At 40.8% G+C, this 27,581-nt stretch overlaps 1 protein-coding gene across 19 annotated transcripts in view; it reads left to right on the top strand.

The window, feature by feature from the left end:
- The window catches only part of MIA2 (MIA SH3 domain ER export factor 2), a 247,692-nt gene that overhangs the window by 23,870 nt on the left and 196,241 nt on the right, over positions 1-27,581 (top strand). For 4 of the 19 annotated variants that reach the window (XM_063715294.1, XM_054529854.2, XM_054529861.2 and 1 more), the window contains exons 1-4: positions 9,093-9,748; positions 19,141-19,272; positions 21,453-21,474; positions 21,560-21,648. In XM_063715294.1, coding sequence (XP_063571364.1) covers positions 9,686-9,748; positions 19,141-19,272; positions 21,453-21,474; positions 21,560-21,648 — 306 coding nt within the window. In that variant the 5' untranslated portion in view covers positions 9,093-9,685. 19 annotated transcript variants of the gene reach the window in all.

Raw genomic sequence — 27,581 nt, forward strand, 5'->3', positions numbered from 1 at the left:
TTTTCCTTTCCATATTTAGTGCTTCTTTCAGGAGCACTTGTAAGGCAGCCCTGTTGGTGACAATATCCCTCAGCATTTGCTTGTCTGTAAAGGATTTTATTTCTCCTTCACTTTTGAAGCTTAGTTTGGCTGGATATGAAATTCTGGGTTGAAAATTCTTTTCTTTAAGAATGTTGAATATTGGCCCCCCTCTCTTCTGGCTTGTAGGGTTTCTGCAGAGAGATCTGCTGTTAGTCTGATGGGCTTCCCTTTGTAGGTAACCTGACCTTTCTCTCTGGCTGTCCTTAACATTTTTTCCTTCATTTCAACCTTGGTGAATCTAATGATTACGTGTCTTGGGGTTGCTCTTCTTGAGGAATATCCTAGTGGTGTTCTCTGTATTTCTTGAATTTAAATGTTGGCCTGCCTTGCTAGGTTGGGGAAGTTCTCCTGGATAATATCTGGAAGTGTGTTTTCCAACTTGGTTCCATTCTCCCCATCACTTTCAGGTACACCAATTAATCATAGACTTAGTCTTTCACATAGTCCCATATTTCTTGGAGGTGTTTTTTTCCTTCTCATACTTTTTTCTCCAATCTTGTCTTCACGCCTTATTTTAGTAAGTTAATCTTCAGTCTCTGATATCCTTTCTTTCTCTTGATTGATTTAGCTATTGATATTTGTGTATGCTTCACGAAGTTCTTATGCTGTGTTTTTCAGCTCCATCAGGTCATTTGTTCCTCTCTAAAATGGTTATTCTAGTTAGCAGTTCCTGTAACCTTTTATCAAGGTTCTTAGCTTCCTTGCATTGGGTTAGAACATGCTCCTTTAGCTCAGAGGAGTTTTTTATTACCCACCTTCCGAAGCCTACTTCTGTCAATTCACCAATCTCATTCTCTGTTCAGTTTTGTGCCCTTGCTGGAGAGGAGTTCCAATAATTTGGAGGAGAAGAGGCATTCTGGTTTTTGGAATTTTCAGTGTTTTTGTGCTGGTTTTTCCTTATCTTCATAGATTTATCTACTTCTGATCTTTGAGGCTGGTGACCTTTCAATGGGGTTTCTGTGTGGGGGTCCTTTATGTTGATGTTGATGTTGCTTTGTTTGTTTTCCTTCTAACAGTCAGGCCCCTCTTCTGCAGGTCTGCTGCAGTTTGCTGGAGGTCCACTCCAGACCCTGTTCGTCTGGATATCACCAGTGGAAGCTGCACAACAGCAAAGATTGCTGTCTGCTACTTCCTTTGGAAACTTCATCGAGGGGCACCGGCCTCATGCCTGCCGGAGCTCTCCTGTATGAGGTGTCTGCCGACCCCTGTTGGGAGGTCTCTCCCAGTCAGGAGGCACAGGGGTCAGGAACTTACTTGAGGAGGCAGTCTGCCCCTTAGCAGAGCTGGTGCGCTGTGCTGATAGAATCCCTCTTGTTAGGATCAGCTGCTCTCTTCAGAGCCGGCAGGCAGGAACGATTAAATCCACAGAAGCTCTGCCCACAGCCGCCCCTTCCCTCAGGTGCTCTGTCCCAGGGAGATGGGGGTTTTGTCTGTAAGCCCCTAACTGGGGCTCTTACCTTTCCTTCAGAGATGCTCTGACCAGTGAGGAGGAATCTAGAGAAGCAGTTCTGCCCAATCCAGACCGCCCAGCCAAGGAGGCAGATTTTGGACAGCGACTAGTATACTGACTCTCCTGATTCAACAATGGAAAGAGAAGGAGAGTATCTCTTTCAAATCTCCACAAGAAGCCTTGGCAAGAGTAATCTGAAAATTTAATGGATGTCTTTTGAAAATTTATTTCCCCTTAGCACTTTTCTTTTTTCTCTCTCTCTCTTTTTTTTTCTATTTTTTGAGAAAGGGTCTTGCTCTGTCACCCAGGGTGGAGTACAGTGGCCCTATCACAGCTCACTGCAGCCTCAGCCTGCTGGGCTGAAGCAATTCTCCCACCTCAGGCACCTAAGTAGCTGGGATTACAGGCATGTGCCACCATGCCTGGCTAGTTTTTTTTTTTTATTATTATACTTTAAGTTCTAGGGTACATGTGCACAACGTGCAGGTTTGTTACATATGTATACATGTGCGGTGTTGGTTTGCTGCACCATTAACTCATCATTTACATTAGGTATTTCTCCTAATGCTATCCCTCCCCTATCTGCCCCCGACATGACAGGCCCCAGTGTGTGATGTTCCCCACCCTGTGTCCAAGTGTTCTCATTGTTCAATTCCCACCTATGAGTGAGAACATGTGGTGTTTGATTTTCTGTCCTTGTGATAGTTTGCTCAGAATGATGGTTTCCAGCTTCTTCCATGTCCCTGCAAAGGACATGAACTCATCCTTTTTTATGGTTGCATAGTATTCCATAGTGTATATGTGTCACATTTTCTTAATCCAGTCCGTCATTGATGGACATTTGGGTTGGTTCCAAGTCTGCTATTGTGAATAGTGCTGCAGTAAACATACGCGTGCATGCATCATTACAGTAGCATGATTTATAATCCTTTGGGTATATACCCAGTAATGGGATCGCTGGGTCAAATGGTATTTCTAGTTTTAGATCCTTGAGGAATTGCCACACTGTCTTCCACAATGGTTGAACTAGTTTACAGTCCCACCAACAGTGTAAAAGCATTCCTATTTCTCCACATCCTCTCCAGCACCTGTTGTTTCCTGACTTTTTAATGATCACCATTCTAACTGGTGTGAGATGGTATCTCATTGTGGTTTTGATTTGCATTTCTCTGATGGCCAGTGATGATGAGCATTTTTCACGTGTCTGTTGGCTGCATAAATGTCTTCTTTTGAAAAGTGTCTATTCATTTTTTCTTGTAAATTTTATTAAGTTCTTTGCAGATTCTGGAAATTAGCCCTTTGTCAGATGGGTAGATTGCAAAAATTTTCTCCCATTCTGTAGGTTGCCTGTTCACTCTGATGGTAGTTTCTTTTGCTGTGCAGAAGCTCTTTAGTTTAATTAGATCCCATTTGTCAGTTTTGGCTTTTGTTGCCATTGCTTTCGGTGTTTTATTCATGAAGTCATTGCCCATGCCTATCTCCTGAATGGTATTGCCTAGGTTTTCTTCTAGGGTTTTTATGGTTTTAGGTCTATCATTTAAATCTTTAATCCATCTTGAGTTAATTCTTGTATCAGGTGTAAGGAAGGGATCCAGTTTCAGCTTTCTACATATGGCTAGCCAGTTTTCCCAGCACCATTTATTAAATAGGGGATCTTTTCCCCATTTCTTGTTTTTTTTTCTTTTTTTTAATTATACTTTAAGTTCTAGGGCACATGTGCACAACATGCAGGTTTGTTACATATGTATACATGTGCCATGTTGGTGTGCTGCACCCATTAACTTGTCATTTACATTAGGTATATCTCCTAATGCTTTCCCTCCCCCCTTCCCCCACCCCACAACAGGCCCTGGTGTGTGATGTTCCCCTTCCTGTGTCCAAGTGTTCTCATTGTTCAATTCCCACCTATGAGTGAGAATATGTGGTGTTTGGTTTTTTGTTTTTGCGATAGTTTGCTGAGAATGATGGTTTCTAGCTTCACCCATGTCCCTACAAAGGACATGAACTCATGCTTTTTTATGGCTGCATAGTATTCAATGGTGTATATGTGCCACATTTTCTTAATCTAGTCTATCATTGTTGGACATTTGGGTTGGTTCCACGTCTTTGCTATTGTGAATAGTGCCGCAATAAACATATGTGTACAAGTGCCTTTATAGCAGCATGATTTATAATCCTTTGGGTATATACCCGGTAATGGGATGACTGGGTCAAATAGTATTTCTAGTTCTAGATCCTTGAGGAATCGCCACACTGTCTTCCACAATGGTTGTACTAGTTTACAGTCCCACCAACAGTGTAAAAGCATTCCTATTTCTCCACATCCTCTCCAGCACCTGTTGTTTCCTGACTTTTTAATGATCACCATTCTAACTGGCGTGAGATGGTATCTCATTGTGGTTTTGATTTGCATTTCTCTGATGGCCAGTGATGATGAGCATTTTTTCATGTGTCTGTTGGCTGCATAAATGTCTTCTTTTGAGAAGTGTCTGTTCATATCCTTCACCCACTTGTTGATGGGGTTGTTTGTTTTTTTCTTGTACATTTGTTTGAGTTCTTTGTAGTAGATTGTGGATATTAGCCCTTTGTCAGATCGGTAGATTGCAACCATTTTCTCCCATTCTGTAGGTTGCCTGTTCACTCTGATGGTAGTTTCTTTTGCTGTGCAGAAGGTCTTTAGTTTAATTAGATCCCATTTGTCAATTTTGGCTTTTGTTGCCATTGCTTTTGGTGTTTTAGACATGAAGTCCTTGCCCATGCCTATGTCCTGAATGGTATTGCCTAGGTTTTCTTCTAGGGTTTTTATGGTTTTAGGTCTAATATTAAGTCTTTTATCCATCTTGAATTAATTTTTGTATAAGGTGTAAGGAAGGGATCCAGTTTCAGCTTTCTACATATGGCTAGCCAGTTAGCTTTCTACATATGGCTAGCAGTTTTCCCAGCACCATTTATTAAATAGGGGATTTCCCCTATTTCTTTCCCCATTTCTTGTTTTTGTCAGGTTTGTCAAAGATCAGATGGTTGTAGATGTGTGGTGTTATTTCTGAGGCCTGTGTTCTGTTCCATTGGTCTATATCTCTGTTTTGGTACCAGTACCATGCTGTTTTGGTTACTGTAGCCTTGTAGTATAGTTTGAAGTCAGGTAGCATGATGCCTCCAGCTTTGTTCTTTTTGCTTAGGACTGTCTTGGCAATGTGGGCTCTTTTTTGGTTCCATATGAACTTTAAAGCAGTTTTTTCCAGTTCTGTGAAGGAAGTCATTGGTAGCTTGATGGGGATGGTGTTGAATCTATAAATTACCTTGGGCAGTATGGCCATTTTCACGATATTGATTCTTCCTATCTATGAGCATGGAATGTTCTTCCATTTGTTTGTGTCCTCTTTTATTTTGATGAGCAGTGGTTTGCAGTTCTCCTTGAAGAGGTTCTTCACATCCCTTGTAAGTTGGATTCCTAGGTATTTTATTCTCTTTGTAGCAATTGTGAATGGGAGTTCACTCATGATTTGGCTCTATGTTTGTCTGTTATTGGTGTATAAGAATGCTTGTGATTTTTGTACATTGATTTTGTATCCTGAGACTTTGCTGAAGTTGCTTATCAGCTTAAGGAGATTTTGGGCTGAGACGATGGGGTTTTCTAAATATACAATCATGTCATCTGCAAATAGGGACAATTTGACTCTCTCTTTTCCTAATTGAATACTCTTTATTTCCTTCTCTTGCCCGATTGCCCTGGCCAGAACTTCCAACAGTGTGTTGAATAAGAGTGGTGAGAGAGGGCATCCCTGTCCTGTGCCAGTTTTCAAAGGGAATCCTTCCAGTTTTTGCCCATTCAGTATGATATTGGCTGTGGGTCTGTCATAAATAGCTCTCATTATTTTGAGATACATTCCATCGATACCTAGTTTATTGAGAGTTTTTAGCATGAAGGACCGTTGAATTTTGTTGAAGGCCTTTTTTGCATCTATTGGGATAATCATGTGGTTTTTGTCTTTGGTTCTGTTTATGTGATGGATTACGTTTATTGATTTGCGTATGTTGAACCAGCTTTGCATCCCAGGGATAAAGCCAACTTGATCTTGGTGGATTATTATTTTTTTTTTTCCTAAATTTTTTGTAGAGACGAGAACTCACTATGTTGCCCAGGCCAGTCTGGAGCTCCTGAGCTCAAGGGAATCCTTCTGCCTTAGTCTCCCAGAGTGCTAGGATTACAGGCTTGAGTCATCATGCCCAGCATCTTTCTTTTCTTTCTTCTTTTCCTTTCCTTTCCTTCCCTCTTATTTTCTCTTTTCCTTTATTTTCCTTCCTTCCTTCCTCTCTCTCTTTCTTTTCTTTTTTTTTTTTTTTTATGAGACAGTGTTTCACTCAGTCACTGAGGCTGGAGTGCAGTGGTGTGATCTCAGCTCACTGCAATCTCCGCCTTCTGGGTTCAAACGATTTTCCTGCCTTAGCCTCCCAAGTAGCTGGGATTACAGGTGCACACCACCATGCCCGGCTAATTTTTTGTATTTTTTAGTAGAGACGGGGTTTCACCATGTTGGCCAGGCTGGTCTCGAACTCCTGACCTCGAGTGATCCGCCCGCCTTGGCCTCCCAAAGTGCTGGGATCATAGGTGCGAGCCAACCACACCTGGCCCTTTCTTTCTTTCTTATTTCTATGTTTATTTTGGATTCAAGGGGTACATGTACAGGTTTGTTACAAGCGTTGATTTCGTGATGCTGAGATTCGGGCTTCTATTGATTCTGTCATCCAGATAGTGAACATAGTATTCAGTGGGAAGTTTTTCAGTCCTTGACCTGCTCCCTCCCTCATTTTTGAGTCTCTAGTGTTTATTTTTCTCATCTTTATGTCTGTATGTACCCAAGATTTAGCTGCCACTTATAAGTGAGAACATGTGATATTTGGTTTTCAGTTTCTGCGTTAATTCACTTAAGATAATGGCCTCCATCTGCATCCATGTTGCTGCAAAGAACATGATTTCATTTTTTATGACTGCATAGTATTCCACAGTGTATATGTACCACATTTTCTTTATCCAATCCACCATTGATGGGCACCTAGGGTGAGTCCATGTCTTTGCTATTGTGAATAGTGCTGCGATGAACATGAGAGTGCATGTGTCTTTTGTTAGAACAATTTACTTTCTTTGGGTATATACCCAGTAATGACATTGCTGGGTAGAATGGTAGTTCTATTTTTAACACTACTTTTTTTTCTATTTTACAATTGAGGAGCCTCTTTGAGTTCTAACGTTTATATATTCTTAAGTAGAATGCTTCATTTATTCACAGAATATACAATGGAAATTACCCAGCTATTGTTCAACAGGTAGTTCCTGATTCAGTATGTTCTGAGAACAACTCTTACATCACTAGTACAGAGATTAAAGATGTGGCTCCATAATTTTTTCTTCCAAAGGAGTAAATCTTAAAGTCTGTGATACTGCCTGTTTAATTAAAGGGAGTAACTAGTACTTACAGCTTTGCAATGGGGCCCTTCACAAGGGAAATCAGTGTCTAGGTTGTGAACAAAGTTTACTGGTTAGCATGTTTCTGATATTCTTGGATGTTTTCTAGTATCTATCACAAACACTAACAGCATTTGTTCTAACATCTGCTTTAAAACAGGTACTACACAAGACCAAAAAAATCCCATATCTACTCATGGAGGACAGTCTTTGAATATCTTTTAAATGATAGAGATCATGTACTGTATATGAATAGGCTATAGAATAAAACATTTTAGTTTTTATCAGTTATAGATTTCAGGATTTTTCTTTTCAATTATAGATTGTAAGAGGGTAGTAATATGTACATTTAAAAAAAACACATATAGGTGCTTATATATGTGTGTGAGTATATGTATATACTTAACAATGAGTGAGGTCCATGAAATTGGGTTATGGGTTGGTAGTCACAACTCCACCTGTAGCACCCCTTTACCACACAAATGTCAAAACAGGATCACAGTGTGGAAACAGAAGAGTGCAGGATGTATTAGAATCTGAAATCTTTCTCAAGGATATGAGGTGCCTGGTAGAACTTTAGTTACATGTTAGGAAATTTTAACATGAGCTTTTCAAGAAATGGAATTGCAAAGTCCAGAGGAAGAGGTGAGTTTATAACTATTAAGCATACTGAAAAAAAATGAGGTTTGGAATTTTGCACTAAGTTTGTTAAGCTTTACTGTGTTTTTGCTATGGGGGCAACTTGGATTTTTCTTTTTTTTTTTCATTTTATTCTCTGTCCTTAATATTTTTAATATTTGGAATGGTAATTATTGAAAATTGGAGAGGGACATAGAGTGACTTAGGGAGGGCAAAGGGAGGTTTTTTTTTTTTTTTTTTTTTTTTGTTTTTTGCAAGTTCTAAAACCTGAAAATGATTCTGGAGTCTCCTGAAAATGTTCAGACACATTGAAGAATTTTTATTGAGTAATACAATGTTCTAATTGAGGCATACACATTGTTCTAGGAGTCTGTGAAATTCTAAAAAGTTTGATTATGCTTGTTTTGACTTTAATAAACCATTCACATAATGTAATTTTAATACACACTGTCTAACACGTATGAAAGTTGTGTAATACCTTATACCTTAACAATGGAGAATTACTAAGCAATTTCGGCTACTCTGATATTAGCATTTCCTGAAACTCCTCAGGCTGATGTGGCAAAGGAGAAATAGCAATCTGAGTTCTGAAAAGCTAGGCCGCATTTTGGTCCTGAAAAATCACTTGCTGTGAACTTGGGCCCGTTTTTGATTTTTTTAAATGGCATAACAATTCGTTGCTACAAGAGGTTACATCAGGAAAATTTCCTAAGGATTTAAGATTTTGTTCATCTATTGAGTTCTTTTGGGTGATTTGTTTAGGAGGAAGTATCTGCTCCTTTTTGAGTTGCTTCACCAAAGTACTTGAGTGAGAAGGCAGAATATGAGAATGATTATGCTGGCAAGGAAGACATATGTATGAGATGGGTTATCCTTTACACCTACGTCAGCTAAAACCGTCTCCTACGAACAAATCCAGCACTTGGCACTTTATTCGACGGTCCTAAAAATAGGGTCCTAAATTTAGAAGGCAAGGTGCTACTTTTAGCTCCTCCTCTCGGAGGAAAACAGCACGCGCCGCGCCAGGCCAAGGTCCACGGGGATTTGATTTAGCATTTGGGTAACTGGCCGCTAATGGAACTGAAGACAGCTGGGCCTAACAAGTGCCCAGGTGACTCAGGTAAGCGAGGAAACCCGATCGAGGTTCTCTTGCGTGGGACAGGTTAAACTCTGATCAGACCACAGCTGAGCCGGGACGCCTTCCTGTCCAAAGTCCAAAGTCCGGACATGGTTGGCAGGGCGCACCGGCGCGTGCCCCGCAGGCCATTTTTCTGACTGGAATGACGGCGGCGGCTGGCTTCTCGGGGCTGCCGGCGTCTCCCGGGGTACGCCGCTGTCAGGACTTCTGCAGGGCGCAGACAGCAGGCTCCAGCGAGGCTGCGGAAAGAAAGCCTTCGGTGTCGGGGCTGGGCCTGGAGTCAGCCCCTGGGTCGAGGGGGCGGGGTTGCGCCGAGACGCCTCTAGGAGAAGCCTCGTCGCCGCCGCCACCGCGGCCGCCCGAGGCGGGGGACCTTGGGACACAGCCCTGGTCTTTGGGGTTGTGCGGCTCACACAACAGTGCAGAGTATGAGGCCGAATCCCATCCTCTAGTCCCAAGCCTCTCCACTACCAGGGATGGGTGGCTTCGCTAGGTAGAGCGCCGGCCCCTTTAAGAGCGAACGACCGGGACACGTCTGCGAAGCTTGCGCGAAGAAGGGGAAGTTTGCGGCAGTCCGCACCTCCCCGCCTTCTCGCGGCTGCCCGGCCGAAACCAAACCGAGGGGTGGGGTGGCGAGGACAGGGTACGTCGCAGGCTTGTGCGGGTCGGGCTCGGACCTGCGCTGCCTCAGGATGTAAAGTATAACAAGAGGGTCGGGAAGGGCAGCGTAGGCCTGTGAGGCCTGTGGGTACCCCTGTCCCCCAGCTCCCCCCGCAGCCGGCTCCGCAGTGGTCCACTCCGGTTGCCGGGTGCGGATTCGGGTTCCGGACCGAAGGCTGTGTGTTCTCCGCCGTTTATTGTGGCCCGGACAGGCCGGGGTGACTGTGGCGACCACGAGAGCAGCTTTGGCGCTATGGAGGAGCCCGGGGCTACCCCTCAACCGTATTTGGGGCTGGTCCTGGAGGAGCTACGCAGGGTGAGCCCAGGCGCGATGAGTGTTACGTGGCCCAGGGGTCGCGGGAGCCGCCGGGGGAAGGAAGCAGTAGACCGGCTTTGGGGTCTAAGCCGCAGTGGTCGGAGGTCCCGAAGCCAGTCCTCGTCTGCTGCCCGGCTCCGGCCTGTGTTCCAGGCAGTAGTCAGGCTTGTAGGGCGCTTGAGTGGTTTTTGTGTGATGGAGGAGGACCTGGGGCTCTGGGAAGGTGAAGAAAGCACTTGCTTAGCTGGACTTTGCAAAGATGTAAATGTTTCCCGATTCCTAAAACTAATGAGCCTTTCCGCTATGTTGTTTATTTTGAGCAGAGACACGTGGTTCCTTCGACTGTGAGAAACTTGAGGACTGTTCCTTTAAATTGGTTACATTTAGTGATGTAACTTCTCGTTGAACCTTGAAAGGACACCTGAGGTTGGGCGGGGAGTTGAAATTTTGATTCTGCATTTTTTTTTATGGTAAAGAATGCCCTTTTGAGATGTTCTACCACGAGTGAGATTGTTCTTCGCTTCTGTCTTGTTAATGTACAGTCTAGAGATAGTAAACTCCCAGTGTTCAAATTTTGGTTTTTTTTCAGGTCTAGTTTATAATCAGGTTGTAGAGATTTTTCCCCTTAAGTGTTTCTAGGTATCTTTGTTGACATGTGTAGGGGCATTTATGTCGCCGTGTTTTTAAAAACTGGATTAAATCTTTAAAAAGACCACTTAATTATTGAGGCAGTTATGATTATGTTTTCTTGTTATGTGAATTAAAGGTAGTGTTGCCATGGTGTTTATGAGTTCATAGTTTGTCTAGTGCATACGTATATGTATGTATTTAATATGAAAAAAGCGCCTTTATGGAGATTCTAAATGGACTAAGACATAGTTTTGGCCACTAGCATCATGTTGTCTGTTAAGAGAGAGAAGACAAAAAAAAAAAGAAAAATAGTACAAAGTAGAAACTGATGAAGTGCTTATCTAAGCATACACAGAGTGCTTGGGAAATTGAGGAGTGGGAGAGATTACATTTTCTTGAGCGTTAGGAAAGTCTTTCCAGGCTGAGCAAATAACTTAAGCAGAGGAGGCATGAAACAGTGTGTGCAGGGAACTAGGAGCTGTATTACTTAGAGTGTAAAGTGGGCTTAGGGAGTGATGTGCAATGATGCTTGCCGGAGATGTAAGTAGGTTCCAAGTGCTGTAGGTGTTGGAGAGCTGTTGAAGGCTTTTCCATGGTTAGACTTTTGGTTTAAAATTTAAGCTCTTGATAGTAGCATGTAGATTAGATGTCAGGGAAACAAAACTTGAAATAGGGATTAAGGGAGAGGTGACAGTAGTAGGGATAGGAAAGAGGGTGCTGTGTGGAGAAATAGCCTCTAAGAGCTAAAATATGTTTGACTTTATTGATTGCATGTGAAGGGTGAGAGAGAAGGAATCTAGAAGGACTCCCAGGTTTCTGGCTGTGGTAACTTATTCATGGAGGTAGGGTTTATAGAAAGAAGCATATTTCCCTTTCTTCACTAAAAACAATAATAATCAAGATTTAGTTTTTACAGGACTGCCAATTTACAGAGACATGGAGAAATGCAGCCAGATTTTGCAGTTTTCTCTAGTCTGGTGCGTTGTATCCTCACCTGCACATTTTTTTTTTTTTTTTTTTTTTTTGGCTAAATGCGAGTACCCTGGCCTGGGGGCTAGGATGGCGCAACATTGTTCTGCTTTAAATTTTTTTTTATTTTTAAAAATTATTTTGTATTGAGATATATTCACACAACATAAAATTCATCCTTTTATAATGTCCATTTCAGTGCTTTTTTTTGGTATATTCACTATGTTATGCAACTGACAGCACAGTTCCTCAACATTTTTATTACCCCAGAAAATAAACTCTACTGATTAGCAGTCTTAATTCCCACCCCTCATCCCTTGACAACCACTAATCTATTTTCTGTCTCTATGAACGTGTCTGTTCTGCATGTGTCATGTAGTCATACTATATGTGGCCTTTTGTCTGGCTTCTTTTACTTAGCATGTTTTCAAGGCTTATCCATGTTGTAGCATGTAACAGAGCTTCATTTCTTTTTTCTTTCTTTTTTTTTTTTTGAGACAGGGTCTCACCCCTGTCACCCAGAGGGGAGTGCAGTGGCGCGATCTCAGCTCACTGCAGCTTAGACCTCTCTGGCTCAGGTGATCCTCCCACCTCAGCCTCCTGAATAGGTGGGACCACGGCACATGCCACCAGGCCTGGCTAATTTTTTTGTATTTTTTGTAGAGACAGGGTTTCTCCATGTTACCCAGGCTGGTCTTGAGCTCCTAGGCCCAAGTGATCTGCCCACCTCGGCCTCCAAAAATGCTGGGATTACAGGCGTGAGCCACTTCGCCTGGCCCTTCATTTCTTTTTATGGTGAAAAAATATTCCGTTGTGTGAATATATCACATTTATGTCACAGTTGATGGACATATTGATTATTAATACTTTTTGGCTATTATGAATAATGCTGCTATGTGTATGTGTATAAGTTTTTATATATGTTTTTAGTTCTCCTGGGTAAGTACCTAGGGTGGGATTGCTGAGTCATATTTACCGTATGTTTAACTTTTTGAGAATTGCCAAATTGTTTTCCAGAGGTCACACCATTTTACATCCCCACCAGCAGTTTATGAGGGTTTCAGTTTTCTGCATCCCCTTCAATGCTTGTGATTTTCTGTTTTCTTTTGTTTTTAATTGCCACCCTTGTGGGTGTACAAGTGAGTGGTATTTCACTCTTTTTTTTTTTTTTGAGACCGAGTCTTGCTCTGTCACCCAGGCTGGAGTGCAGTGGCGTGATCTCGGCTCACTGCAGCCTCCGCCTCCCAGGTTCAAGTGATTCTCCTGCCTCAGCCTCCTGTGTAGCTGGGACTATAGGCACTAACCACCACACCTGGCTAATTTTTGTATTTTTTAGTAGAGATGGGTTTCACCATGTTGGCCAGGATGGTCTTGATCTCTTGACCTTGTGATCCACCCACCTTGGCCTCCCAAAGTGCAGGGATTACAGGTGTGATCCACCGTGCCTGGCCTCACTCTTTTTTTTTTGTTGTTGTTGTTGTTTGTTTGTTTGTTTTGTTTTTTAAAAGATGGGGTCCTGCTTTGTTGCCCAGGCTGGCATGTAGTGGCATGATCATAGCCCACTGCTGCCTTACATTCCTGGCCTCAAGGGATCCTCCTGCCTCAGCCTTCCAGAGTGCTGGTGTTACAGATGTGAGCCACCACACCAGGCCTTGTGGTGGTTTTGATTTGTATTTTCCTAGTAACTAATGATGTTGAGCATGTGCTTATTGTTTATATCTTCTTTGGAGAAATGTCTATTGATTTCCTTTTGCTCATTTAAAAAATGGGTTGTCTTTTTATTGTTGAGTTATAAGCATTCTTTATACATTTAGGGTGCTAAATGCTTACCAGATAAATGATTTAGAAAGATTTTCTCTCATTCTGTGCATTTTCTTTTCCCTTTCTTGGTGTGTCCTTTGAAGCATAAGCGTTCTAAATTTTGATTAAGTCTAATTTATCTTTTTTTCCTTTGGTTGCTTGTGCTTTTGGTGTCATAGCTAAGAAACCGTTGCTTAAGACAAGGTTACAAACATTTACAGTTATGCTTCCTTCTAAGAGTTTTAGCTCTTACAGGAAGTTCTTTGATCCACTTTGAGTGATTTTGTTTTCATATATGTTATGAAGAATGGGTCTAGATTCATTCCTTGGCATGTGGATATTTATTGGCTTATTCTAGTACGATTTGTTTGAAAGAACTGTTTTTTCCTCATTGATTTGTCTTAATACTGTTGAAAATAATTTACCATAAATTTAAGGGTTTATTTCTGGACTCTCATTTCTATTTCATTGGTCTGTGTCTGTCCCTATGCCATTACTACATTATCGTTAAAACTTTTTTTTTACCCAATGTCTTGATTATTGTTGCTTTGTAGTAAGATACAGTAGGGAAGTATGAGTCCCCCAACGTTGTTTTTGTTTATCCGCATTCTTTTTCTTTATCAATATTGTTTTGGCTATGAGGAGTCCCTTGCATTTCTATATAAATTTTAGGAATTCAGTTTTAGGAATTTGGGATTCAGTTTGTCCATTTCTGCAAAAAAGGCAGTTGGAATTTTGATAGGGGTTGCATTGAATCTGTAGATCAGTTTAGGGAGTATTGCTCTCTTAATAATATTAAGTCTTCCAAGCTGGGTGCAGTGGTTCATGCTTGTAATCCCAGCACTTTGGGAGACCAGGGTGAGCAGATCATTTGAGCCCAGGACTTTGAGACCAGCCCAGGCAACTTGGTGAAACTGTTGTGGTCTTTCTGCTCCTTAGCTCAGCTACGTCCAAGTTTTTGTCTCACAACCAAGAAGAATTAGGCATGCGGACCCCAGAGAGTGAGTGGAATAGAATTTATTAAGTGAAAGGAAAGCTCTCAGCAAAGAGGGAATGCAGGGGGTGGTTCCCCTACCAGAAGGTGGGAAAGTCCCCCTGTGTGGCTGGGTCTGGGGCCTTTTGTGTACTCAGAATGGAGAGTGCATGCTGATTGGTTTGTGAGTATGCAAAAAAGGTTAACGCAAAGACACCACTCAAAGGTGGGCGTGACAATGTAGACAACTAATTAAGAGGCTGGGTGCTCCGGATTACAGGTGGCTCATGCCTGTAATCCCAGCACTTTGGGAGGGTGATGGGGGTGGATCACGAGGTCAGGAGTTTGAGACCAGCCTGGCCAACATGGTGAAACCCTTCTCTACTAAAAATACAAAAAATTAGCTGAGCATGGTGGCGTGCGTATGTAATCCCAGCTACTCAGGAGGCTGAGGCAGGAGAATTGCTTGAACCCGTGAGGTGGAGGTTGCCATGAGCTGAGATTGCGCCATTGCACTCCATCCTGGGTGACAGGGCGAGACTCCGTCTCAAAAAAAAAGAAAAAGAAAACTTATTAGTAAAGGGTAGGTATACGTAAAATAGGTGAAAGATGGGGATCAATCAGAGGAAAGTGCGCCAAACAAGAAGGCAAGTTCTCAGTCTGGTCCAAGGGTTTAACTTGTGGCTTGGCTTTCAAGCTTTAAACTGTCTTTGGCTTGAAGTTGGGATTTCACTAGGGACCCGCCCCTGTCTGCCTGGGCATTTGGCTGCCTCCTGCCACTCTCAAAATCCTGTCTCTAAAAGAAATACAAAAATTAGTTGGGTGAGGTGGCATGTGCCTGTAGTCCTGCTGCTTGGGAGGCTGAGGCGGGAGGATCATCTGAGCCTGGGGAGGGCAAGGCTGCAGTGAGCCAAGATCACACTACTGCACTCCAGCCTGGGTGACAGACTCAGTCCCTGTCTCAAACAAAGAAGTCTTCCAGCCCATGGACATGGATTGGCTTTACATTTATTTAAGTCTTCCTTAGTTTCTTTCCACAATATTTTGTAGTTTCAGTGTGCACTTCTTTTGTTAAATGTATTCCTAATAATCTTATTCTTTTTGATGCTATTATAGATGGAAATGTTTTCTTTATCTCATTTTTAGGTTGCTCATTGCTATTGTATAGAAATTCAACTGACTTTTCTATGTTGATTTTGTATTCTGCAATTTTGCTGAACTTAATAGCTCTGATAGTTTTTCTATAGGTTCTTTAGGATTTTCTCTATATATAGAATAGCATTATGTCATCTTCAAACAGTTTTTCTTCTTCCTTTCCAGTCTGGATGCCTTTTATTTATTTTTCTTGCCTAATTGCTCTGGCTAGAACCTCCATTACAATGTTGAATACATGTTGATAGAGCGGACATTATTGTTCCTGATCTTAGGAGAAAAGGTTTTTTTTTTTTTTTTCATCATTAAGTATGATGTTAACTGTAGGTTTTGCATAGATGTTCCTTGTCAGGTTGAGGAAATTCCCTCAAATCGTACTTTGTTGAGTGTGTTTTGTTTTGTTGTTGTTTGTTTGGGACAGGGCCTCACTCTGTTGCCCAGGCTGGAGTGCAGTGGCAGGATCATGATTCACTGCCGTCTCAACTTCCTGGGCTCAGGTGATTCTCCCACCTCGGCCTTCTGAGTAGCTGGGACTACAGGTATGTGCCATCATGCTTGGCTAATTTTTGTTGAATGTTTTGATTATGAAAGCATGCTAGATATAGTCAAATGCTTTTTCTGTGTCTATTGAGATGATCATGTGTTTTTTTTTTTCCTCTTCATTTTCTTAATATGGTTTATAAGATTTTTGTATGTTAAACCAACCTTGCATTTTTGGGATAAATCTCGCTTGGTCATGGCACATAATCCTTTTTATATGTTGCTGGATTTGGTTTGTCAATATTTTTTTGAGGATTTTTGCACCTGTAGTCATAAGATATATCGGTGTGTGATTTTCTTTTCTTGTGTGATGTATTTGTCTGGCTTTTAGGGTAAATACCAGCCTCATAGAATAAGTTAGGAAGTATTTCTTCCTCCTCTATGTTTGGGAAGAGTTTGAGAGTGATTAGTGTTAATATTTTATCTTGGAGAGGTGTACCTTAATGGAACTTTGTGTTATAGTCAAGTATTCACAGGGTCTGCATGTTGACATTCTTTTTGTTATTAATATATATCATGTTTGAAGTTAGATGAAAAACAATTTTAGTTTATTCTTAGTATATTTTATCAACTTGATTGATTTTTTTTTTAAAGCTACTTGATCTTGAACTCCTTTAGTACTCACGTTTTGGAAATGGAATAGATTTTAAGTGTTCTGTGATTAATCACTACCATATTTTATGGAGGGTTACTCTTGGAGGGGTTACCCATCACCCTTTAAATTCCAGTTTATCAGATTACATGTAATTCTGTATTATATTTGTTGATATTTGAGAAATTTGGTTTTTCTTTATATGTTTTTGTGAGATAGGGTGTTATGTTGTAGATAAAATTTAAGAGTGAAAAATCTCCTTGAGAAAGCCAGAATAATTTAGACCAGAGCAATGAATTTGAGTTGAATCCTTTAGAACTCAGTTTCTTTTTTTCTTTTTTTTTTGAGATGGAGTCTCACTCTGTCACCCAGGCTGGAGTGCAGTGGCACGATCTTGGCTCACTGTAGCCTCCTCCCGGGTTCAGGCAATTCTTGTATCTCAGCCTCCCGAGCAGCTGGGATTACAGGCTCACGCCACCATGCCCAGCTAATTTTTGTATTTTTGGTAGAGATGGGGTTTCACCATGTTGGCCAGACTGGTCTCAAGCTCCTGACCTCAAGTGATCCGCCCATCTTGGCCTCCCAAAGTGCTGGGATTACAGGCCTGAGCCACCGTGCCTGGCCAAGACTCAGATTCTTTGCTTTTCTCCAGTCTGCCAGATCTAACCAGCTCAAGGCTTTATTTTATTTTATTTTTTTAAAGTTTTTTTTTTTTGTAATCCCAGCACTTTGGGAGGCCAAGGCAGGTGGATCACCTGAGGTCAGGAGTTCGAGACCAGCCTGGCCAACATGGTGAAACCCTGTCTCTACTAAAAATATAAAAACTAGCCAGGCATGGTGGTGGGCACCTGTAATCCCAGCTACTCGGGAGGCTGAGGCAGGAGAATTGCTTGAACCCAGGACATGGAGGTTGCAGTGAGCCTACACGGTGCTGCTGTACTCCAGCCTCGGCAACAGAGTGAGACTCTGTCTCAAAAAAAAAAAAAAAAAAAAAAAAAGTTTTTTTTTTGATCTGCAGCCTTTGCCTCCCAGATTCAAGTGATTGTCCCACCTCAGCCTTTCTAGTAGCTGGAACTACAGGTGCCTGCCACCAGGCCTGGCTAATTTTTGTATTTTTAGTAGAGACAGGGTTTTGCCATGTTGGCCAGGCTGGTCTCAAACTCCTGGCCTCCTGTGATCCGCCTACGTTGGCCTCCTGAAGTGCTGGCATGAGCTACTGCGCCCGGCCGTAGCTCAGTGCTTTAAACTAGAATTTACCATGTCCTTTTAGAAGAGAAGAGCTGATAAAATGTGATTGAGTCTAAGAAATATTATTGTACTAAAGGTAATTACGTGTTTGATCTGAGAGATGCTTTTGGAATTGCCTTTTAAAGTAGAGTGTCATAGGTCGTATTGATTACACAACTTTTGAGGTAATGTGCGTCTTATGTGTTGAATACGTTAGCTAAAAGTAAGATGCTTGGAAAATGTGTAAACTGTGAAGAAAACTTTTCTCCCTGGTATTGTGTATTGAATGCCTTTTTCCCCCAATGGCAAAAATAAGTATTTTTTTTTTTTATCATTAATTGCCTGTAATGATACTGGATTTCTGCGAACTGGTACCTAGGGTAATGTAGGGAGAGGCAGAAACAGAGATCGGGGTAAACGGATATTTTTTAGAAGCATAATCAGGTTTGTTTGGTACAGGTTAATGAAGTATAGATAGTACCTTGGCAGGAGTACATATTTGGATTAGAGTTATAAAAGATTTTGTAGAGGAAAATAACTATTAAACACTGTTCTTATAGGCAGAAAGGGCCTAAAAGGAAGATTTGCTGTAGAGGTTTTGGGTTAAAGCCTGAAAAGAATCAAACCCCATCATAATTCAGATTGTTCTTAAAATGGCATTTTTCTTTTTTCCCCTTACCTTTCCCCTTTTCTTTTTGATCAAGTAATATCTTGGGCCTGGTAACAAAGAGCAGAATAACCCCATTAGGTAAGGATGAATAATGAGCTGACCCAGAGGAAGGTGAAATATAGAAGCAACAGCAAAAGCCTTAGGCTGTGTTGTGCTGAAGGTCTGCTGTGGGGAGAAGTAATGTGGAAAGGCCATGGTCAGAAGATCAGGGTCTTTGGAGGAGATAATGGAAATAATTACCCTTTATTGAGCACCTATCTGGCACGTTCAAACAGCATTATTCTCATTACATATAAGAGAAGGGACCCACAGAGGTAGGGTGGGGAGATTCAAACTCCAAACCCAAAGCTCTATCAGTGGTGTTCAAAACTTTTTTTTATTTTTTAAGACAGGTCTTACTTTGTTGCCCAGGCTGGCTTTGAATCAAACTTTTTATTTTTAAAGCTGCAAATTGATTTTTTCTTCCTGTAGGGAAATTGTATATTGGGGAACTGATTATACTTCGTAGATAAAACCGAAACTGGTTTAAATCAGGGTAAGAGTACCTGAACCCCAGATCACTCAGTTTCTTTCTTTGACCTTCTCTTATTCTCATGCTTGGAAGCTTTAAGTCACCTCTGTAGAACTCCAGTTTGAAGATAATTGCATTTCACCATACTGATGTTCTTTACTTGGCGATAGTGATTGAAAGTTGACAAAAAAATGTACTCTGATACCTTTTGTTTGGTATTAGTCTGGCAGCCCATTCTGTGTTGACCACATAAACTTGTACCTATGTTTCTAATCAATATTTTTACCAAAAGTACATTTTTAAGAACTTACTTTTCTTTATCTTGAAGGTTGTGGCAGCACTGCCTGAAGGTATGAGACCAGATTCTAATCCTTATGGTTTTCCATGGGAATTGGTGATATGTGCAGCTGTTGTTGGATTTTTTGCTGTTCTCTTTTTTTCATGGAGAAGTTTTAGATCGGTGAGTAACCAGTGCTATACTAAGAGAATGTTCATTTTGTCACTGGGCTGAACAAATAATATGAGAAACATATTTGTTATTTTAAGTAAACAAGTTAGAAACTACATAGGGATTCAGAGGTTTTTTTTTTGTTTGTTTTGTTTTTAATAAAGAGATGAGGGTCGGGAATGAGAGTCAGGCCCAGTGCAGTGACTCCCATCTCTAATCCCAGCACTTTGGGAGGCCAAGGCAGAAAGATCACTTGAGCTTAGCGGTTTGTGACCAGCCTGGGCAACACGGTGAGACCCCATCACTACAAAAAATACAAAAATTAGCTGGACATGAGGACACCCGTCTGTGGTCCTGGCTACTCAGGAGGCTGAGGTGGGAGGATTGCCTGATCCTGGGAAGTTGATGCTGCAGTGAGCCATGATTGCGACACTGTACTCCAGCCTGGGTGACAGAGAGAGACCCTGTCTCAAAAATAAAATAAAGAGATGAGGGTCTCGTGTTGCTCAGGCTGGTCTCAAACTCCTGAGCTCAAGTCATCCTCCTGCCTTGGCCTCCCAAAGTCTTGGGATTACAGGTGTGAGCCACCATGCTCAACTGGAATCTTTTAATGTAAGATCTTTCATATATATATGTGTATATATATGTGTGTGTATGTATATATATATTTAAAGAGATGGGGTCTCACTGTGTTGCCTAGGCTGTGGTGCAGTTGCTATTCACAGATGCAATTATAGTGCACTACAGCCTCAAACTCCTGGGCTTAAGCAGTCCTTTCTCAGCCTTCTGAGTAGTTGGGACTACACAGGTCCATGTCTTTCTGCCGAGCTTCATCTTTTTTTTAATTCTGGGAAATTTTATTTGAGACAGGGTTTCACTCCGGTCACCCGGGCTGGAGTGCAGTGGCACGATCTTGGCTCACTGCAATCTCTGCTTCCTGGGCTCAAGCGATTCTCCTGCCTCAGCCTCCTGAGTAGCTGGTACTACAGGTGTGCACTACCATGCCTGGCTAATTTTTCTATTTTTTTGTGGAGACGGGTTTCACTGTGTTGCTCAGAATTCCTGGCCTCAAGTGATCTGCCTGCCTTGGTCTCCCGAAGTTCTGGGATTATAGGCGTTAATCACCATGCCTGGCCTAATTTTGGGAAATTTTTAATGCATTTTTGGGACTGCTATTTTTCAGATGTTGCTCCTTTACTTCTGAACTTCCCTATCTCTTAACTTCTATTTTTCAATTTCTTTATGGTTTTCTATACCTTTTGAGAGTTCCTTAATCTGAGGAACTGAAATCTATTCTTCATGTACACTCATTGTAGAGTATCTTGTCTTTTAAAGGTTTTCCCTTTTATCTCTATCCATATTCTGTAGATGATTGAATCCTCATTTCTTTTCTACTTGTTTGTGTTACCTCAGCCCTAAGGCTGATCCTTTTACAAATGAATTGCCACCTGCTTCATTATTTGAGAGAGAGGTTAAGGAAGAAAAAGATTTGGTTTACCGTTTCTTTAGTCAGTTCAGATCTATGGCCCTATGGTAACATTTCTCAGGCTGTTTTATTTTGGATATTAGCATCGGGGATATGATGATAGGGGCTTCTTGAAATTATTTTTTTAGGGTCAAATATGTTTGGGGAGCAATGGGTTAAATGAAATTAAACAAGTATTTTTAAAGTTATTTCAGAGCCTTTAATATGCTAATTCGCAATGTGAATCTTCAATAGGGAGTCTTTAATAAGTAGTATTTAGGCTGGGAGTGGTGGTTCACGCCTGTAATCCCAGCACTTTGGGGGACCCAGGCAGGTGGATCACCTGAGGTCAGGAGTTCCAGACCAGCCTGGCCAACATGGTGAAACCCGGTCTCTACTAAAAATATGAAAATTGGCTAGGCATGGTGGTGGGCACCTGTAATCCCAGCTACTCAGGAGGCTGAGGCAGAGGAATCGCTTGAACCCAGGAGGTGGAGGTTGCAGTGAGCTGAGATCGCGTCATTGCACTCCAGCCTGGGAGACAGAGCAAGACTCTGTCTCAAAAAAAAGCATTTATTTTCTTCTTGGAAACAGAATACTTTTGGCTTGTATTTATACAAAGGCAATAAGAAACCCGTATTTCTAAGTTGGCAGTAGAAGTTAAATAAATTGATTTATTTGAGAGCGTATTTGTTTTAATGTAATTTTTGTTAAAAATTTGTTTCAGGTTAGGAGTCGGCTTTATGTGGGTAAGTTCTTTTTTCTGCTTTAACTCTCATTGTTGTGATGTAAAAACTTATAATAATTTACTCATGGTAATATTGACTTTTTTAGGAAGAGAGAAAAAGCTTGCCGTAATGCTTTCTGGACTAATTGAAGAAAAAAGTAAACTACTTGAAAAATTTAGCCTTGTTCAAAAAGAGGTAAGATATTTTTGAAAATAATATTCATGTTAGAGTCAGAGAACTTTATACTTCTCACTGTAGGTACTTCTGTGTAAATTTAAGATTATGAATGCTTTGTTTGCAGAGTATGAGAGTTCTCTTGCTCTTCATATTCAACACTTAACCAGTCTTACTAATTTTAACCATTGTAGTAGGTGTACAATGATGTCTCCTTGTGCTTTCCTTTTGAGTTTTCCTGACTGCTGAGGTTGAGCACACAAACATATCCTCTGCATGTGCACATTTCTGGTATCTGTTTGTGTATCCAAATGTTCTCTTTTCATAAAGACACCAGTCAGATTGGATTAGGGCCCACCCTAACAACCTTATTTTGTTTTGACCACCTCCAAAGGCCTTGTCTCCAAATACAGTCACATTCTGAGGTAGCGGGGTTGGAGCTTCAACATATGAATTTGTGGGGACACAATTCAGTCCATAATAGTCTTTGATCCATTTGAAATCAGATCTGTGATGGTGCAGTCGAGGGTGTGTGTGTGTGTGTAAAGATTCATTTTTTTCCCTGGGTGTGTCGAGTTAATGCCATTTATTGGAAGGACCATCTTTTCTCTGTTGTTCTGTAGTGTCATCTTCTTAAGTCACTGAATATATGTGAGTCTGTTTCTGTTAAATCTTCTATTTTGTTGGGCTTTTTCTTGTTTGTTTTTTGCCAATAACATGCTTTTTATATCCTGTAGTTTTATAACAAGTCTTAGTATCTGGTATGGTTAATTTACAGTTCTTGGCTATTATGAATAAAGTTACTGTGAACATTCTTCTACAAGTTTTTTTTTTTGTGGGCATGTATTTTCATTTCTCTTCATAAGTAGTATTGGAATTGGTAAGTCATTAGGGCATTAGGGCAGGTATAGTTTAACTGTATAAGAAACCGGCTGGGCACGGTGGCTCATGCTTGTAATCCCAGCACTTTGGGAGGCTGAGGCAGGTGGATCACGAGGTCAGGAGATTGAGACTATCCTGGCTAAAATGGTGAAACCCCGTCTCTACTAAAAATACAAAAAAATTAGTCAGGCGTGGTGGTGGGGTACCTGTAGTCCCAGCTACTCGGGAGGCTGAGGCAGGAGAATGGTGTGAACCCAGGAGGCAGAGCTTGCAGTGAGCCGAGATCGCGCCACTGCACTCCAGCCTGGGCGACAGAGCGAGACTCCTTCTCAAAACAAACAAAAAAAACCCCTACTGGCTATTTTTATCATTTTTTCTTGGTTTTGGCTTTCAGCAGTGTTTCTATGATTTGTCTAGGTGTGGTTTTTTTCTATTTGTCCTTATTGGGGTTTATGATGCTTCTAGAATCTGTGGCTTAATGTCTTTTATTAGTTTAGTTTTTCTTTTTTTTTTTTGAGACAGTGTCTCTCTCTCTTGTCCAGGCTGCAGTACAGTGGTGTGATCTTGGCTCACTTCAACCTCTGCTTCCTGGACTCAGGTGATCCTCCCACCTCAGCCTCCTGAGTAGCTGGGATTACAGGCATGCGCCACCATGTCCAGCTAATTTTTTAAAATTTCTTGTAGAGATGGGGTTTTGCCATGTTGTCCAGGCTGGTCTCGAACTCCTGGGTTCAAGCAATCCTCCTGTCTTGGCTTCCCAAAGTGCTGGGATTTCAGCTGTGAGCCACCGTGCTCTACCTTTTATTAGTTTTGAAACACTCTTGATTGTTACTTTTCCACATATTGTTTTTGCCCTTTTTTGTTTCTTTCTGGGACTATAAAAATGGGTATTTTAACTTTTTGTTATATCTCATCTGTCTCTTACATTCTTTTCTGGGGTTTCCATCTTTTTGTTTGCCCACACTTCAGTCTAGACATATACTTCTTCTTTAACTTCCATGTTGCCAATTGTTTTCACTTATGCCTAATCATCTTTTAAACCATCCATTGAGATCTTAATTTCATCTCTTGCCTTTTTCAGTTCTGCAGTTTTATTGTGGCTCTTTTTGTAGTTCTTTTTCTTTGGCACAATTCTATTTTTTAATTCCATTTACACATTATGCTCTCTTATTTTTGTTTTGTTTTGTTTTGTTTTTTTTTTTTTTTTGGAGACAGAGTCTCCCTCTGTTGCCCAGGCTGGAGTGGAGTGCAGTAGCGCAGCCTTGGCTCACTGCAACCTCCGCCTCCCAGGTTCAAGTGATTCTCCTGCCTCAGCCTCCCTAGTAGCTGGGACTACAGGCATACGCCGCCACACCTGGCTAATTTTTTGTATTTTAGTAGGGACGGGTTTCACTGTGTTTCTCAGGCTGGTCTCAAACTCCTGAGCTCAGGCAATCCACCCGCCTTGGCCTCCCAAAGTGCTAGGATTACAGGTGTGAGCCACCATGCCTGGCCTATGCTCTCTTATTTTGTTTATTTATGTGTTATTTTTATTTTCTGATTTTCAGAATATATGCTGCCGACAAATATGCTTTCTTATTTTAATGACTACTGCATTATCCAGTAGTCTTATTTCTGGTGCTCATTTTTTCCCTTGTTTCTCAGTCAAGTCTTGTCCTCTTGAATGCCAGGTTATTTTATATCAAGTGTCAGTGATAATATAATAAAAATTGTAAAGATAATTTTGAAGCTGTGGATGCTGTTGTCTCTCTTCAGTGAGGATTTACTATTGCTTTTCATAGACAGCTAGGCTAGGGACATTGGAAATTTCAGATAACTTTATTTATTTGAGTTTCTTTTTTGTAAAATAAGTTTTATTGTGTATATTTAAGGTATAGAAATTTCAGATAACTTTGAGTTTGTTTTTTGTAAAATAAGTTTTATTGTATATATTTAAGGTATAAACATGATGAGATACGTGTATAGTATCTCATATACGTGTATAGTAAATGGTTACTATAGTGAAACAAATTAACGTATTCTTCATCTCTCATAGTTACCCGTTCCCTGCCCACCCCTCAAGGGCAGCTATAATGTACTCATATAACAAAAATCATGAATGCAATACACTATTATTAACTATGGATCTCATGTTGTACATGAGATCTTTTAACTTGTTCATCCCATATATTTTCTTTTCTTTTATTGAGACAGGGTCTCATTCTGTCACCCAGGCTGGGGTGCAGTGGCATGATCTTGGCTCATTGCAGCCTCTATCTCCTGGGCTCAAGTAATCTTCCCACCTCAGACTCCTGAGTAACTGCGGCTACAGGCACATGATACATGCTTGCCTGATTTTTAAATTTTTTGTAGAGATGGGGTCTTCCTATGTTGCCCAGGACGGTCTCAAACTCCCTGGCTCAGGTGATCCTCTCACCTCAGCCTCCCAAAGTGTTGGGATTACAGGCGTGAGCCACCATGCCCGGCCATATTTTCTGACCTACATGTTTCTTCCCTCCTACCCAACACTGCTAACCACTGTTTTGTTCTCTATCTCTATATATTTGACCTTTACAAAAATTCTGCATATAAGTGAGATCATGCAATATTTTTCTTTCTGTATCTGGCTTATTTTACTTAGCAAAATGTCTTCTAGGTCCATCCATGTTATAGGAAATGGCAAGATCTCCACCTTTTTATGGCTGAGTAATATTCCATTGTAAATATATACCACAGTTTCTTTATTCGTTTGTTCATTGATAGATACCTAGGTTGTCTCCATATTGGCTACTGTGAATAATGCTGCAGTGAACATGGGCATGCAGCTGTCTGTAGAAGGTGCCAATTTCATTTTTTTCGGATAAATATCTGGAAGAAGGTTTGCTGGATATAGTAGCTCTATTTTAAATTTCTTTAGGAGTCTCCATACTATTTTCTGTAATGACTGTACCCATCTACATCCTTGCCAATAGTATACAGTAAGCCCTCAATGTCATTGATAGATTGTTGAAAATTGACTTTAAGTGAAACAGTGTATACTGAATTCAGTTTTTTTTTCTCATCAATGTTATAATGAAACAATGTTGAAGAAAACAATGTTATTCAAAGGACAAAGGACCTGCTCTATGCCTTTCTCTTTTCTTGTCTAGAAAAAGGGTTCCCTTTTTTTTTTTGTAACTTTTAAGTTCAGGGGTACAAGTGCAGATTTGTTACGTAGGTAAACTTGCGTCCTGGGGGTTTGTTGTACGAGGGTTCCCTTTTCTCCACACCTTCACAAATACTTGTCATCTCTCTTGTCTTTTTGATAATAGCTATTCTAACAGATACGAGGTAGTATCTCATTGTGTTTTTGATTTGCATATCCTTGATGATTGGTGATATTGAACACCATTTCATATCCTGTTGGCCATTTTTATGTCATCTTCAGAGAAATATCTATTTAAGTCCTTTGCCTGTTTTAAAATCAGGTTGTATGTTTGCTTGCTGTTGAGTTGTATGAGGTCTTTTAAAATATTGAATATTAACCCCTTATCTGATATATTTTTTCTCAATCTGTAGGTTGCCTTTTTATTGTGTTTACTTGTGTATATTTTTATTTTTTTTACCTTGCAGCTGCACCTCAAAGGAACTTTCATTTTATTGTTTCTTTTGCTGTGCAAAAGCTTTTTAGTTTGATGTAGTCCTGTTCGCTTATTTTTTGCTTTTGTAGCCTAAGTTGTTGATGTGATATTCAATAAATTATTGCCAAGGCCAGTGTCAGGGAGCTTTTTCCCGGTGTTTTCTTCTAGGAGTTTTGTAGTTTCAGGTTTTATGTTTAGGTCTTTTACCCACTTTGAGTTGATTTCTATGTATTGTATAAAATAAGAGTTCAATTTCATTCTTTTGCATGTGAAATTCAGTTTTCTCAGTACCATTTATTGATGAGACTATTCTTTCTGCATTGTGTATTCTTGGTGCCCTATTGAAAATTTGACCATATCTATTTGGATTTATTTCTGGGCTCTCTATTCTGTTCCACTGGTCTGTGTATTTGTTTTTATACTAGTACCACACTGTTTTCATTACTACAGCTTTGGAATATAATTTAAAATGAGTTAGTCTGATGCTGCCAACTCTATTTTTCTCAGAATTGCTTTGACTATTTGGGATCTTTTGCGATTCTATATTAAATTTAGATTAAAAAAATTTCTGTGAAGAATGCCATTGAGATTTTGGCTGCCTTTCCATTTCTTTGTGTGCTCCTCAATTTCTTTCATCAATGTTTTATACTTTTCAGTGTACAGATCTTTCACCTCCTTGGTTGAATTTGTTCCTAAGTATTTTATTTTTTTTGATGCTATGTAAATAGGATTGTTTTCTAGATTTCGTTTTTGGCTAGGTCATTATTTGTGTATAGAAATGACATAGTTTTGTTTTGATATTATATCCTGCATCTTTACTGAATTCAGTTATTAGATCTGTATTTTTGATGACATCTTTTGGGTTTTCTACATATAGGATCATGTCATCTGCAAACAGATAATTTTACTTCTCTGATTTGGATATCTTTTCTTTCCTTATCCTTCTCTTCCTTCCTTCTTACTTTTTTTTTTTTTTTTTTTTTTTTTGAGACAGGGTCTCACTCTGTTGCCCAGGCTGGATTGCAGCAGTGCAATCTCAGCTCACTGCAACCTCTGCCTCCCGGGTTCAAGTGATTCTCCCACCTCAGCCTCCCAAATTGCTGGGATTACAGGTGTGCACCACCGTGCCTGGCTATTTGTGTGTGTGTGTGTGTGTGTGTGTGTGTGTGTGTGTATTTTTTGGTAGAGACAGGGTTTCACCATGTTGGACAGGCTGGTCTCGAACTTCTGACCTCAAGTGATCTGTCCACCTTGGCCTCCCAAAGTGCTGGCATTATAGGCGTGAGCCACCATGCCAGGCCTTTTCTTTCTTTTTCTTGTCTAGTTGCTTTGATAGTACTTCTAGTACTATTTTGTTTTTATTTTTTGAGACAAGGTCTCACTCTGTTGCCCAGGCTGGAGTGCAGTGGCATGGTAATGGCTCACTGCAGCCTCAGCCTCCCGGGTTCAGGTGTTTCTCCCACCTTAGCCTCC

This window comes from Pongo abelii, chromosome 15 (genome assembly GCF_028885655.2).
Source record: "Pongo abelii isolate AG06213 chromosome 15, NHGRI_mPonAbe1-v2.0_pri, whole genome shotgun sequence".
NCBI classification, from domain to species: domain Eukaryota; kingdom Metazoa; phylum Chordata; class Mammalia; order Primates; family Hominidae; genus Pongo; species Pongo abelii.